General features: G+C 31.0%; 1 protein-coding gene across 1 annotated transcript in view; it reads left to right on the top strand.

Moving 5' to 3' along the window:
- Positions 1-14102, top strand: part of HFM1 (HFM1, ATP dependent DNA helicase homolog) — a 79277-nt gene that overhangs the window by 31086 nt on the left and 34089 nt on the right. The window contains exons 15-22 of the mRNA XM_006919399.2: positions 169-314; positions 1246-1340; positions 2786-2919; positions 3690-3737; positions 6333-6413; positions 9551-9642; positions 11049-11155; positions 11253-11300. Of these exons, the coding sequence (XP_006919461.1) occupies positions 169-314; positions 1246-1340; positions 2786-2919; positions 3690-3737; positions 6333-6413; positions 9551-9642; positions 11049-11155; positions 11253-11300 (751 nt within the window). The remainder of the gene's footprint in view (positions 1-168; positions 315-1245; positions 1341-2785; positions 2920-3689; positions 3738-6332; positions 6414-9550; positions 9643-11048; positions 11156-11252; positions 11301-14102) is intronic.

Raw genomic sequence — 14102 nt, 5'->3', positions numbered from 1 at the left:
ATATATATTATTTTATATTGTAATGTTATTTTTTCTTTTTAAATAAGTTCCCCATATATGAGTCTTTATTATATTTATAAGAACATATGTATATCTTTTATAAGAAAATGTCTACCTGAAGCAGTAAAATTATATGTCTTAAAAGTAACATTCCTTAATCCAATGCAGTTACTACCAGTACTTTAGCTATGGGAGTAAACTTACCTGCTCACCTAGTAGTTATAAAATCTACAATGCATTATGCTGGAGGAGTGTTTGAAGAGTACAGTGAAACAGATATTCTACAGATGATTGGTAGAGCTGGTCGACCTCAAGTAAGTGACAGTATTTTACTTTTTGTAACCTATTTTAAAGACAAGGTAAAAAGCAAAAAAAATTTTTCTTGCATAATTTTTGTTAAACAAAAGATTAAGATTTCATATTTGGATGAAGTTTAGAAATAAATTTAACTGAGAAAATCTAATTTAATGGAAGAATAGAAGTAAAAGAAGTCTCACCAAAGGAGATATACTCCCTCCACTGTTCGAGATTCCATTGGTTGATGAATGGTTGAATTTATGAATGTGTATGCTGTTAAAAGGCTTTTTTTGTTTTGAGGGTTTTGTTTTTGTTTTTGTTTTTACTCTGAATGAGGATACTATTGGCATTTTGTATGGGACAGTTTTTCTTTGTGTAGGACTGCCATGCATTGCAGAATATGTAGCATCCCTGGATCCTATCACAAAATACCAGTAATGCTCCCCAGCTATTGTGACAATTAAAAATCAGCCCATACACATCACAAAATATGCCTTACTGTGACAAATACTTGAATAAAAATGTCAGTTATATAGATACTAAGGGACCATTTACAAAGAATATCTTTTCAAAAAATGTCAAGATATTGTTGTACAAATCTCTAATTTTTATAGGCTAAATTAGATTACATGTAAACTACATCAAATATTACAACTTGTATTCAGGTACCTAAGATTGTTTTGATTTCACCACTGCCAAAATTATGTTTCACTGAAACCAAAGTGGCATTTTTACATCTCTGCTACTGAGAAGTTTTTAGATTATATTTTCATTAACATTCAAGTTCAGAAGCATTTTTAAGGCCTTTTTGACCTGTAGTTTAAGACAAGGAACTGTTTAATATAAAATCAAAGTCTTGAGTTATTGAAGAAGACTGATATCAACTAGTTCTCTTCTTTACTAAATTTCTGTGTTTGTGTGTGTACATTTGTGTGTGTTTTTTTCCAGTTTGATACTACAGCTACTGCAGTTATTATGACTCGATTAAGTACAAGAGAGAAGTATATTCAGATGTTAGCTTGTAGTGACACTGTAGAAAGCAGGTAATACAAAAAATATTCTAAAATGATATTGTTTATATAGCCCATATTTTTTCTTTTAATATATTAAAAGGAAATTTGGTTAGGGACTTTTTTCTAAGACCATTTACCTGAAACTTTTCAATAATCTAACTTGAAAATTTGTGTCCTTTTAAGAAATTTAACAGTTAAAAACGAATTTTTATTAAGCAGTGTTTCTTAGCATGTGTTATTATTTGTCTTTATTATAAAAGACAAAATTAAGAGGAGGAATATAATTTTCATATCTCTTTACATCTTTAAAACTTGTTTAATGATAGGCAGTCTAAAACCTTTATTAATAAAGTATTTGATTATAATACTCTTAGAGAAAATAGGATATAATTCACTCCCTACCATTTTTTTAGATTTTATTTTTTTAAGTTTATTTTTAATTGTAGTTGACATATAACATACCATATTCTATTAGTTTCAGGTGTACAACATAGTGATTCAACATTATATACCTTATAAAGTGATCATTACAATAAGTCTAGTAACCATCTATTACCATACATAGTTATTACCATATTATTAACTCTTTTCCCTATGCTGTATATTACATCCCATGACTTATTTTATAACTGGAAGTTTGTACTTCTTAATCTCTTTCCCCTTTTCTGCCCAACCCTCCACCCTCTTTTTTCTGGCAATCATTTCTTTGTTCTCTGTATCTATGAATTTGTTTCTATTTCATTTTGTGTTGTTTTTTTTTTTAGATTCCACATATAAGTGAAATCATATGGTATTTGTCTTCCTCTGTCCAACTTATTTCACTCAACATAATACTCTCTAGTTTCATCCATGTTGTCACAAATGGCAAGATTTCATTATTTTTTATGACTCAGTAATATTTCATTTTATATATGTACCACATCTTCTTTTCTCTTCATGTATTGATGGACACTTAGGTTGCTTCCATATCTTGGCTATTGCAAACAATGCTGCAGTGAACATAGGGGTGTTTATATCTTTCTCAATTAGTGTTTTTTTGTTTTCTTCAGTTAAATACCCAGAAGTGGAATTGCTGGATCATTTGGTAGTTCTACTTTTATTTTTTCGAGGACTCTCCATATTGTTTTCCTTAGTGACTGCACTAGTTTACAGTTACTCCAACAGTGTACAAGGGTTCCCTTTTCTCCACATTTTCTCCAACACTTGTTATTTGTTGTCATTCCCCACCCTGTTTTAAAGCAATAATGTCTTCTAGAGATATGGAATAGAGAGAAATATTTGTGATAGTTGAACTGGCTTTTAATGGTTTTCTCTTGTATTTTTGAAAATTATGATATCTTTCATTAATAAAGTAGCAATGAGTATATTGTTCTATTATATTATTGAATTATTCAAAATATTATTGAAGTTTTTAAACAGTAAGAGCTATGGCATTGAAATATTTATTACTAATGCAAAACTTTTTTTCCCATTAGTTTACACAAACATCTTATTGAACATTTAAATGCAGAGATAGTATTGCATACCATCACAGATGTGAATATTGCTTTGGAATGGATACGGTCAACTTTGCTTTATATCAGAGCGTTGAAAAATCCATCTCATTATGGTTTGTTACTTTTACTTGGAAAAGTAGTAATTTTTTCAAGCCATTTGGGCCTATAATTATTTTAATAGGTCACAGAATAGATTACAGAAACTAATAGGTAACAGAAACAAAAGTAACAGTAGTCATAAATACATTTAGAGGCAAAAGTAGACAAATATGAGAAATCTTTATTTCACTTCTAGTGTTTCAGTAATGTTTGAAATTAGCACCATTAAAAATGGACATTTTAGAAAATAATTAAAATGCCTAAAATTATTTAAGTTAAAGTTAAAAAAAGTCTTGAATTTTATTTGAATTGGTGCTCAAATCAAAGTATATAGTACTACTATTGCTGCTGGTATTTTCATTCTGCTTCTAAAACTAACACGCATCTGGTTACATTGCTTCTGGAGGGTTCTTTCATGTGGATAGGTTATAAAATAAAAATACTTGAGATAACTGAATATCAAATTAAAATCTGACGTGTTGTAATACCACTCAATGGACACAGTTTAAAAACTTTCAGAGCTCTAGGAAAAAAGTAGATACAGTATTCCTGGTCACTGTTATACAATCAAATAAACAAAAGAGAAGCCAACTGATATAGAGATGATTTCACAACAGTGGTTATTTTTTATAAATGTTTAGTCTTGTTTTAATTTATAAGCTATTTTTTTCTGTTTAAGATTTAATTAGACTACTCTTTTCTAGTTAGTGTATAAACTGAGCCTATCAAAATGAATTAAGTCCATTCTATTTTATTTTTTATAAATTTTTATAATTTTATATAGGTTTTGCACCTGGATTGAACAAAGATGGAATTGAAGCAAAATTACAAGGTTAGATGTATTTCCTTCTTAAAAAATTATATTTTATAAACTCTAATGAAAAATGTCAGTTATTGTGTAAGTAGGAATACTCTTGTAATTTTTTTTTAAGTAAACTTGTTTGAAGAAAAATATATGAACTGTTTTTCACACGAAAATAAAGCTTGGCACATGTACTTTTTAAGAATTAATCTTAAATTAATTTTATCAGACTATTTTCATTTGTACAATATGTTAACTTTGTATTTTTAAAATGACTCTGGTCTTTGAAAATGTTGCATATAGACACATAACTCTTTATTTTTCTTTTCTAGTTTAATTTGATTATGGACTTCTTATCTTAACCTGCGTTAATGATATGTGCCTATCAAACCCCAGCATTATTTTTTAATCACTCAATATTTTATAAACTATCTTTTAAAATATCAAAAGATTGTTGAGCTTTTATTAGGATTAAAAATTGCAACCTCTTCATTATATTAAGTCTCTCTTCCAGTAAAAGAAAAAATATTAGATCCTCTAAAAATACTTAGCCAATTTTAATTTATTCTCTACTTGGATATACACATATGGCAAATAAAAATGCAAAGATAAGGAAGAAGTAGTAAAATTATATTGCTTAAAGCAGCAGTCCTCAAACTTTTTGGCACCAGGGACTAGTGCTCCTGTGAGACTCTAATGCCTGATGATCTGAGGTGAAGTTGAGGTGGTCATGCTAGCACTGAGAAGTGACTGCAAATATAGATGAAGCTTCACTGGCTTGCCACTCACCTCCTGCTATGTGGCCCCGTTCCTAACAGGCATGGACCAGTACTGGTCTGTGGCCCAAGGTTTGGGGACCCCTGACTTAAAAAAATAAATGTATTGTTGAAACATGATGATAAGCAATATCATATATTCATAACTCTGCTGTTGAGAAACAGATCTGTAAAATGGTTATATTTTCCTTTATCGACCAATTTTGTAATGTTTTTAAAGCATATATCTTGATCATAATGATCAAATACACATAAGAAATCAGATGGTCCAAGAGATATCTTGCTGTAGTCTGATAACTGCAATAATTTAACTTATGTTAAATTGGCAGACTCACAGTTTATATTTACCTTATCTTCAGTCTTTATAAGGTAGCTAAGTTTTGCCTACAAAGATTAGCCAAATTTATTTAATTGAGCTGAATATAATGTTTTGGTATCCTTGGAGGTCTGCCTTAAACCTGTTAGGAAGGATCATTAGTGTAGAATATGTTGTTTCCTAAATTTGGTTTTACTTTCTTGCTCAATATCCTCCATCACTCTTAGAATACAATGTGAACTTTCATCGGAGCCCACAAAATTCTACTTGATATCTTCCTGTTTCACTGACTTGATCTCTTGTCACTTTCCCCTCTTTTATTCTAGTTTCTTTCAGCTGGCTATCATTCCCTAGATCCTTTCACAGCTTTATTTTCCTTCATAGTACCTTTTAATACCTGAAACTGTATAATTTATTATTTGTTTGTTTATTAATTGCTTTCTTCAGTAAAATATAAGTTCTATAGAGAAGGAACCTTGTCTTGCTCACTGCTATAAACCTAAAGCTTAGACTAGTGCTCAACATATATAGTAAGAATTCTTTTTTGGATGATTAATTTACTTGTTAATAGTGGATAATTTAGAAAAGTAGCAAGGACTTCTCAAATCTTGCTTAACCAAACAAACTATCAAGCTGTCTAAGCCATGTTGCTTAAACCAAAGTATTTCCCAAAGAACCTTGCTTTCTGAGGGCTGTGTTTTTTTGAGCAGCCACTTTATTTAAACTTGAAAAGTTCTGGTATTCCCACTCTCTGCTGTGAACTATCTTTAATCTCCTGGGCTTTATACATGGAACAGAGCAAGCATTAAGCAGCAGACTACTACAATTTCTCTTATCCTCATCAATCAGTGAGAGTAAACTTGCATTGCTTCCTAGAGGTTTCTTTAAGTAGTGATAGTAGCATATTTAGATAAGCTGAAATAAATACTAAAAGCATTGACTAAAGTAGTCATAAGTGGTTGCCTCAAGATAGTGGCAAACTCAGAGGAGGGAGAAATACTGGTGCTTTTTGGAACAGTCTTAGAGCGATTTGACTCTTTGTACTTTGTATATATATATATATATATATTGTTAATAAAAGTTAGAAAAAGAAAAGAAAAATAAAAACCATTGCCTTAATAGAAGTCAAATAGCAAAGTGGTTACTTAGACCTCGAGCAAGTTACTTAGCTTCTCTATTCTTTAGTTTTCTAACTTGTTTATGAAATAATCTTAATATTACCTACCTTATCGAGTTATTTTGAGGATTAAATGAGATAATACAAATATTTTAAAAGCTCCAAGTTATAAATGTTATTTTATTGCTTATCAAGTGTTATCTTTATTATTTATATTATTGTTACTATTAGAAAATTTAAAATATTAGTTGGCTCTTTTATTTAAATGAACTTTTTCTTACCACTCAAGTAGGGGTTACAGTTCTTCCTACAGCAATTACACAGAAATACAGCTTTGGTATATTTAATAATAAATTTTATTTTGTGCTGCTTCCTTATTTTGCTATAATAGAAATGTGTTTTCTATAATTGAACAGAATTATGTTTGAAGAATCTGAATGATTTATCATCTCTGGACTTGATAACAATGGATGAAGGTGTTAATTTCAAACCCAATGGTAAATATTCCATCATTGCTAGTAAATTTAACAATTGCTAACTTAAGACTAAATAAGAAATTTTGCTCTATTAAAATTTAGATGATGGTGAAATTAAATTGTGATCTCAGTTCTCAACAGGTTATCATCATTATTAACATGATAAATTTATACAAGAGTCCTATTTATAAAATTATAGGGCTTCTTTTTGACAGGCATAGAATTTGTCCTCACTGATTCTGGTGAGTTTTAGCGGAGGAGTGAAATGCTCACATCTTTGGATTGTTTCAAACCTGTTATAACTCTTGTAGATGTCCTTTTGCCAGTTCTTAATTATTCAGTCATTGATTATCTGGATGATTACTTATGCTTGCTCGTGCCCGCGCTCACTCTCTCTCTCTCTCTCTTTCTCTCTCTCCAGATCTTGGGACTTGTCAGCCTCCATAATTGTATGTGCCAACGTCTTATAATAAAATTCTCTCTCTCTCCTCTCTCTTCTCTCTCTCTCTCTCTCTCTCTCTCTCTCTCTCTCTCTCTCTCTCTCTCTCTCTCTCTTTCTCGCTCTCTCTCTCTTCCTCCCTCCCTCCCTCTCCCTCTCTCTCTGTGTTTCATTCTATTTAGAGTATAATATAACACAGAGAGAGAGTATTTTACAGTTTTTAGCACTCATGATTAGAAATTTCTTGGGGGAAAATATTGATTTCATTATTCCAGCAGCTTAACATAAAATACACAAATCTAGCTGAACATAGCTAATTCTTCATGGATTATAGTACTGTACATGATGCCCTTTTTGCCTGATCCTTTTCTAGGCCCAGGTTGACCATATATTTTGCCTTGAAAGTACATATTATACAATGCCCAATTTGAACATTTTGTTAGCCCCTACACTATTAAGCTACTTAAAAAAAAAAAAACAATAGTGTTATATGTACGTATATACAATTTTATGAGTACTTAACATATCTTTTTAACTGTGGTGGTATTTTTATTAGGATTATTATTTAGTTTAGTGTTCTTGTTATAAGGTTATATGGATTTTTTAGTTCTTCGCTATAATTTTTCCCATAAGCCCTGTTACATTTAGTATGCACTTTTAGAGAATGCATGATTTTATAGGAATATCTATGCTGTACATTTATAGGAAATAAATATTTATGTAAGTGTACAGGAATACTATTTATTTATTTAAGGCTAAGAATTTTTATTAGCTTTGATTTTTAATATTTTCATTATTAGTTATATTTTCTAATTTCCATTATGACTTCTTGTTTGACCTATGGATTGTTTCTCATCCAGGGAGTCTCTTGTCTTATGGGCCTACCTTAATATTCCTGCCATGCTCAGTCATTGGTTTGGAGTATCTCATTTAAAGTATGATCTCAGTGTGAACATGGTAATGGATTCAGAGCATAGCAGCTGGGGCCATCAGTCAGAGACACTTCTTGCAGTAGTGGATGTGAGAGGTGCATTCTGAGAATCTACACCTCTACCCCTAACTCCCAACTTTATGACTTTTACTTTAAAATATCCCGAATTTGCTACTATGAGAATATTCATTTAAGGGCTGCATTGATAGCAAGGTACCTCTATTTCTTCTCTTTACATGCATATCTTTTTTAATTCTTCCCATTCCTTCTACCTTGACTCACATTCTTCATGGTTTTCTTTTTAGTTATTTTTATTACTTACTTAGAAAACCTTCATCCTTACTAAAGAGCCAGCAAGTATCAAGTCTTTTATCAAAACCTTTCATTTTCCCTAGCAGGGAGATAGCCTATATTAATTTATAAACACCTAAGATAAGAGGAGCATCTTTAAATACATCCTAAAGTTTAATATATTAGTTCCTTTGGTAACCATATTCTTGGTATCTTACATACTTCTCTCAGAAGCTCCCTTTTATGAACCACTGCACTACCCATATTTTGGCTGAATATATTATATTCACCAGATTCCTAATTGAGAAAGTGACTTTTAAGCTAGCCTGGCTACTTGTCTATTCCTGATTTTAGTTCTATCCACTGTACCATGGAATATCTAACTCTGATGGAATGTCAAGTTCTTTTCTTCATCAGCAAAACCTGTAGTACATACATAAACATTAATCTTTTCTTTGAGAAGCATTATGCCATTTACCTCTTCTCAACTGTTTTCTGTGTGTGTTCACAAGACTTGAAGATCTTTGTAATGTTTTGACAACTTATAATTGAAACTAGTAACCTTTTAAATGAATTATATTTCATTAATTCCTCCCACTCTATCTATCCCACTACCCACAAACAACCTGTTGTTCTAATTCTAAAACAATTTCTTTTCAAGCCCCAATTTAATTAAAATATTGCTCAGGAATTTTAAGTAGTCTTCCATTATTTTACAAGCCAAAACCCAAATCTAAATTCCTTTTATAGCATTTCAAGGATCTTTCAGGGCCTCTGCAGTCTTATCATTCATCATGTTTGATAATAAATGTAAGCAACATTTATTTAATGTTAGACATTGTGCTAAGTAGTCTACATGTATTATAGCACTTAATCTTCACAGTAATCATCTGAGATACAACAAGTATCTATTAGTTCCATGTTACATTGAGAAACTAATAAAGTAACCTGCATGGGATCACCTACCAAATAAGTGGTGGAGGAAGGATTAGAAACAGGTCAATTTGACCTGAACTTATAGTCATAGTTAAGCTATATGTTAATCAAGCTCTCTCTCATTACAATATTCTAACAATAGTCTTTTTAACTTTAGTCTTTTGATAAGCAAGTCTTGATTTTTCCTGAGGTCATAATGGCTTTATTTCCTTTTTGCCAAGGCATATTAGTTACTTTTAATCCTGCTCAAGACCCTTACCTCCACGAGGCCATCCCACACTGACCATTCTCTTAGGTTTAATTTTCTCCATATTTAAGTTTATATATGTAAATATTATTATTAACTGGATTTTGTTCTCTAATCTAGCTATTTTGAATGTGGTTATCTCCCTAGCAAACTAGTAAGTTCCAGGGACTGTGTCTTCTTGATTTTTGGGGATGTCTTTTGTCTCTGGTATCATTACAGGTGCAGAATAGATGTTAAAGAAATTATTGTTCACTTCATGAAAAAGCAAGTTGTTTCAGCTGATGGAATGTTTATTTTTCCATCTTTTCCCACAGAGACAGGAAGATTGATGGCTTGGTATTACATTACTTTTGAGACAGTGAAAAAGTTTTATACAATCAGTGGAAAGGAAACTTTATCGGATCTGGTAAATTAATTTTCACTAGAAAATAAATACATGATGATATAGTATAAAATAAGCTCGGGAAAACAACTAATTTGTATAGCTTATGTAATTTAAGAATGAATGAACAGAAAAGAAAGCATTTCTAATAGTGCTTATGTTTCTCTCCTTATATATATTTGGTCATGTGATGAGGAATATTATTTCTTAGCATATATTTTCAGTTGTATCTCTGTATCATAGCTAAGAAAATTTATATACATACCTAAAGTAGGGTTGGCAGCTACCTTTCAACTTACATGATAATGCCAATTACATTGGTAGTGGCTACCAAGTGTAATATGTTGAGAAAGATTTGAAGATGATGTGGCATGATACATTAGGAAAGTCTGCCAAGAGTGAGGGATGATGAGGAACGCATGTGCCACATAATTGCAACTCTTTCCTAAACCTTTTGAAACAGAATAACAATAACAGTAGAAACAGAATATATTGGTGATAGACCACAAAAAAATAACCGATTGTGGAGAAAATGGTAGTAAAAACATGTTGTAATAATGTATCAACAGTGGGGGCGACTTGGCAGTACAGCAGTGAATAGAACCATAGCCATGGTGTTGGTACCTGGTAACTGTATTGGTGCTTTCTTTCTTTACTGGGGACATGTATATGAAACGATATTTATATTTATTCTCAAATTTAAACCATTTGTTTTTATTTAAATTATCTAAGTTGATTATTTTTGTAAGATTATTATACTAAAAATTGTACAAAAATTGATGAGAAGTAGACTTTATTTATATGTAAATACTGTTTTTAACTAAGACGAAATCAAGAGTAGAAAATCCCTACTGTTAACATTAACTCATCTGATTTTAAGTTCAATAAGTGTATAAGAGAATTAGAAAAGGTGTTAGTTTCATTTTACAGATTTAAGAAACTAAAGCACTGAGAGTGCTTTGCTTAAAGTCATCTGGCAGAACTAGGCTCTAGATACAAATTTCTTAATGTCTAAAGCATTCTTTTCATTACAAAGTTAGCCTTAATCGAGATCATAATTTGCAAACTATAGAAAGGTGAATAATAATATAATAGCAGTAGTACCAAGAGTTACATTTATTCAGGGCTTACTTTGTGGTAGGCACTAGGCTGAATATTTTAAATTTTACCTTGTTAATCTTTACAGTCTTAGTCCTAGTGTCTAGGACAATGTCTGGCATATAACAAGTGTTTGTAAACATTTCTTGGTAAATGAATAAATGAATGCTTAAATAAGCAAAATGTATAGAGCAAATTTTTAACTCTGTTATGCTAAGTGATAAAACTGTGATGTCCGAAGGCCACATGAAAAATAAATACAGAGAATGCAGATAAGAGGAAAGAAGTAAAGAATGGACATAGTTAAATGGATAAATGCTGAAATTTTATAGGTCACAATGATAGCCAGCTGCAAGGAATTTCTAGATGTACGATTAAGGATAAATGAAAAGAAAACTCTGAATACTTTGAACAAAGATCCAAATCGGATAACTATCAGGTACAGAAATTAAATATATTTTAAATAATTTTAAAAGATTTATTTAATTAAAATAAGTAATAATAATGAAAGTTTTGCCTTCTGTTTTTATTTACAGATTTCCAATGGAAGGAAGGATCAAAACAAGAGAAATGAAAGTAAATTGGTAAAGATAATTAATCATTAAATGTCTTAAAATACTAACTACCTGTTCATGATTCATATTTATGAAGATTTTTTAGTTTTAAAACTTATTTTAAATTTGTTTTCCTTAATACACAAATAACATGTTTACATAAAAATGAGACGGAATGTAGATGTGAAATTAATTTCCCAAAACTCAGACTTTCATTAAAATAGATGATTTGTGAATTTTTTAATCAACAAATATTTATTGAGAGTGTGTTTTGTTGAGGCAAGGTAGATAATAGAAGAAATGCTTCTCATCATTAGGATCTTTCAAGTTAGCTTAAATGAGAGCCACGCATATAAATATAATGGACAGTATGAAAACACGTGCAATAAATGTCCGTTGAATGATACTGTCATTCTGGGAGAGACAAATAGTGAAAGCAAAAATATGAGTGAAGGAATAGATATGTGACAGTAGGATGACTATTCTTCCAAGAAAGGAAGTTTGTATAGAGGAGTAGTAATCGGAGGAGTAAGCATGTTACATTATAACTTGTGACTTTTACCCAGTTTGTAAACACAAATGCAATGATATGTTAAGCCAAGTGCTTGGTTTTCTGAATATTTAGATCTTACAGTTAAACTTTTTGATTTAGATGATGCAATTTCAGGTGAAATGATTTTTTTATGTAGCTCAATTAAACCAGTCAGCCAAAGAATTTAATTTTCTTCCTTAGAGGTCACTCTTTCTCTGGGATACTCCCTAACATTTCATTGAATGTTATCTCCCAAATACCTTGATGTCTCAGAAACAAACTTCTCACTGTTGTATATAGCTCATCAGACCAATCTGTAGCTTGGACAACAGAAGTTAATGTTCTGTTTCTTAGCTGTATTTCTCTAGAAATTCTAATTCCTTAGAGATCGTAGAGATCTTAGAGATCATATAGCACAGTCCTCCCATTTTGCAAATGAAGTAAGTGATGCCCAGATAAGTTGTGACTTGCCCAAGGTTATGCTGCTAAACTGGGGACTGATCTCAAACTAGACCTAGGTCTCTTGATTCTCTGAATAGTTTTTCTGATATACTCAATTGCGCCAATGATTGAGTCATATCAAAGCATCTTCTTGAGAACTCTCTATTTGCAATTAAAGTGCTTTCATTTACCTTGCCTTACATTAGGCATACATTCTCTTGATTGATTAAAATTGATGACTTTATAATTGTTTTTATATGTATCGTAATTTAGTTGCCCATTATTATTCCCCACCTTTATGCATCTACTTGAGCTTGACCAGGGAGAGAGAATGTGTATGGGGTCCTTCCTAATCCAGAATGTACAGTCTTTTGGTGGGTGATAATGGCTAATAGTTACCACTTTCATGTCTCCCTCATATCCCAGTAACTTTGTTAAATTTCAAATGTTAATTCTCTCAGTTTAATATTTCCATCCTTCAAGTTTCTGTCCTTTACTTTAAGGCTATTTTTTATTTTTCATAACTTTAATTCTCAGGTCTTTTGTCTTCAGCACTTGCTCTGTTTTCTTTAACTGGTATTTTTTAATGAACTCATAGGATATCTTACAAATCAGTGATTTCTTTTCTTATGCATTTGTTTCTTGTTATATATAAGTAAGGCATGGCTTCATTTTTAAAGAGTCAAAAATAAAATTTATAAAGCACAAAGTAAGGTCTCCCTTGACTCTTTCTTTCCTAAAAGTAACTATTATCAGTAGTTCGCTGTGCATCCTTACTATTTATTTCCTTTCTATTTATTTAGTACATATAGATGTACTAATTAACATATGTAATATCTATTGTGTAAACAAGCTTATACTATTATCATTGTTCTTGTGATATGCTATGAAGATTCTGTATCAGTATGTACATATCAACCTCATTTATTTTAATAGCAATGTACATTTTAATAGCAATGTACATTTTAATAGCAATGTACATTTTAATAGTAATGTATTCTAGAGTATGAATATATTGGTTTTTTAACCACTCCTTTACTGATGAAAAGTTAAGTGGTTTACAAATTTTTGCTGGTATAAATGGTGCTGAAATGAACTTCCTTGTATTTACTCCATATTTTTCAAGGATTTCTGGGTGAAAGAGTATATACATGAAAATATTTGATGTATTATGGATAATCTCTTTTAGTTATTTTTTTCTCATAAATTTATCTTCATAGATCTGATTTCTAACATTCAGCTTTCTGGTCCACCAATGACATACTCTTTTGCTTTCTTATAGTTTTATAGATGGAGACATACACACATAAACACACATACATATATGTCCATCATTTCATGGAATTTGAAGAGGAATAAGTATATAGAAGGTTCCATGTGCCATCTTGATCTTTTCTCTCAGTTGATTTTTGGGGCATTCTTGTTTTATGTTTAGGCAAAAAAAAAAAAATGGTTTCAGAATAACTTTTTTCTCTTCTTAAGGGAGAGTCAGTACAGCTTCATAGTACACCTTTAACTTCTCTTCATTTGAAGGTTTTCTACTCTTTCTATTACACAGACCTTTTCTAAACAAACCTTCCTTTACTGAGTTGGCCAGGATACAGAAGTCTCCCGGGAAGTTCTGGTATCATTTTTTTTTTTTTTTAGTTTGATAACTGTAGAAGCTGAGAGCAGGTCTTAAATGGCTCAACCAATGATAATCAGTAATAACCATTTCTTGAACATTTGCTGTGTTCCAGGCACTACTTTAGATGCTTTACAGATCTATGGCAGAAATTGCTGGCTAATTGTCTCAGTACCCATTCTTACCAACACATGAAAAAGATTACATTTCCCAGTCCACTTTGTAGGTAAATGTG

Source organism: Pteropus alecto, unplaced genomic scaffold, assembly GCF_000325575.1.
Source record: "Pteropus alecto unplaced genomic scaffold, ASM32557v1 scaffold25, whole genome shotgun sequence".
Lineage (NCBI taxonomy): Eukaryota > Metazoa > Chordata > Mammalia > Chiroptera > Pteropodidae > Pteropus > Pteropus alecto.
Note: the sequence above shows the minus strand (reverse complement) of the source record. Positions and strands in the feature narration are given on the sequence as shown.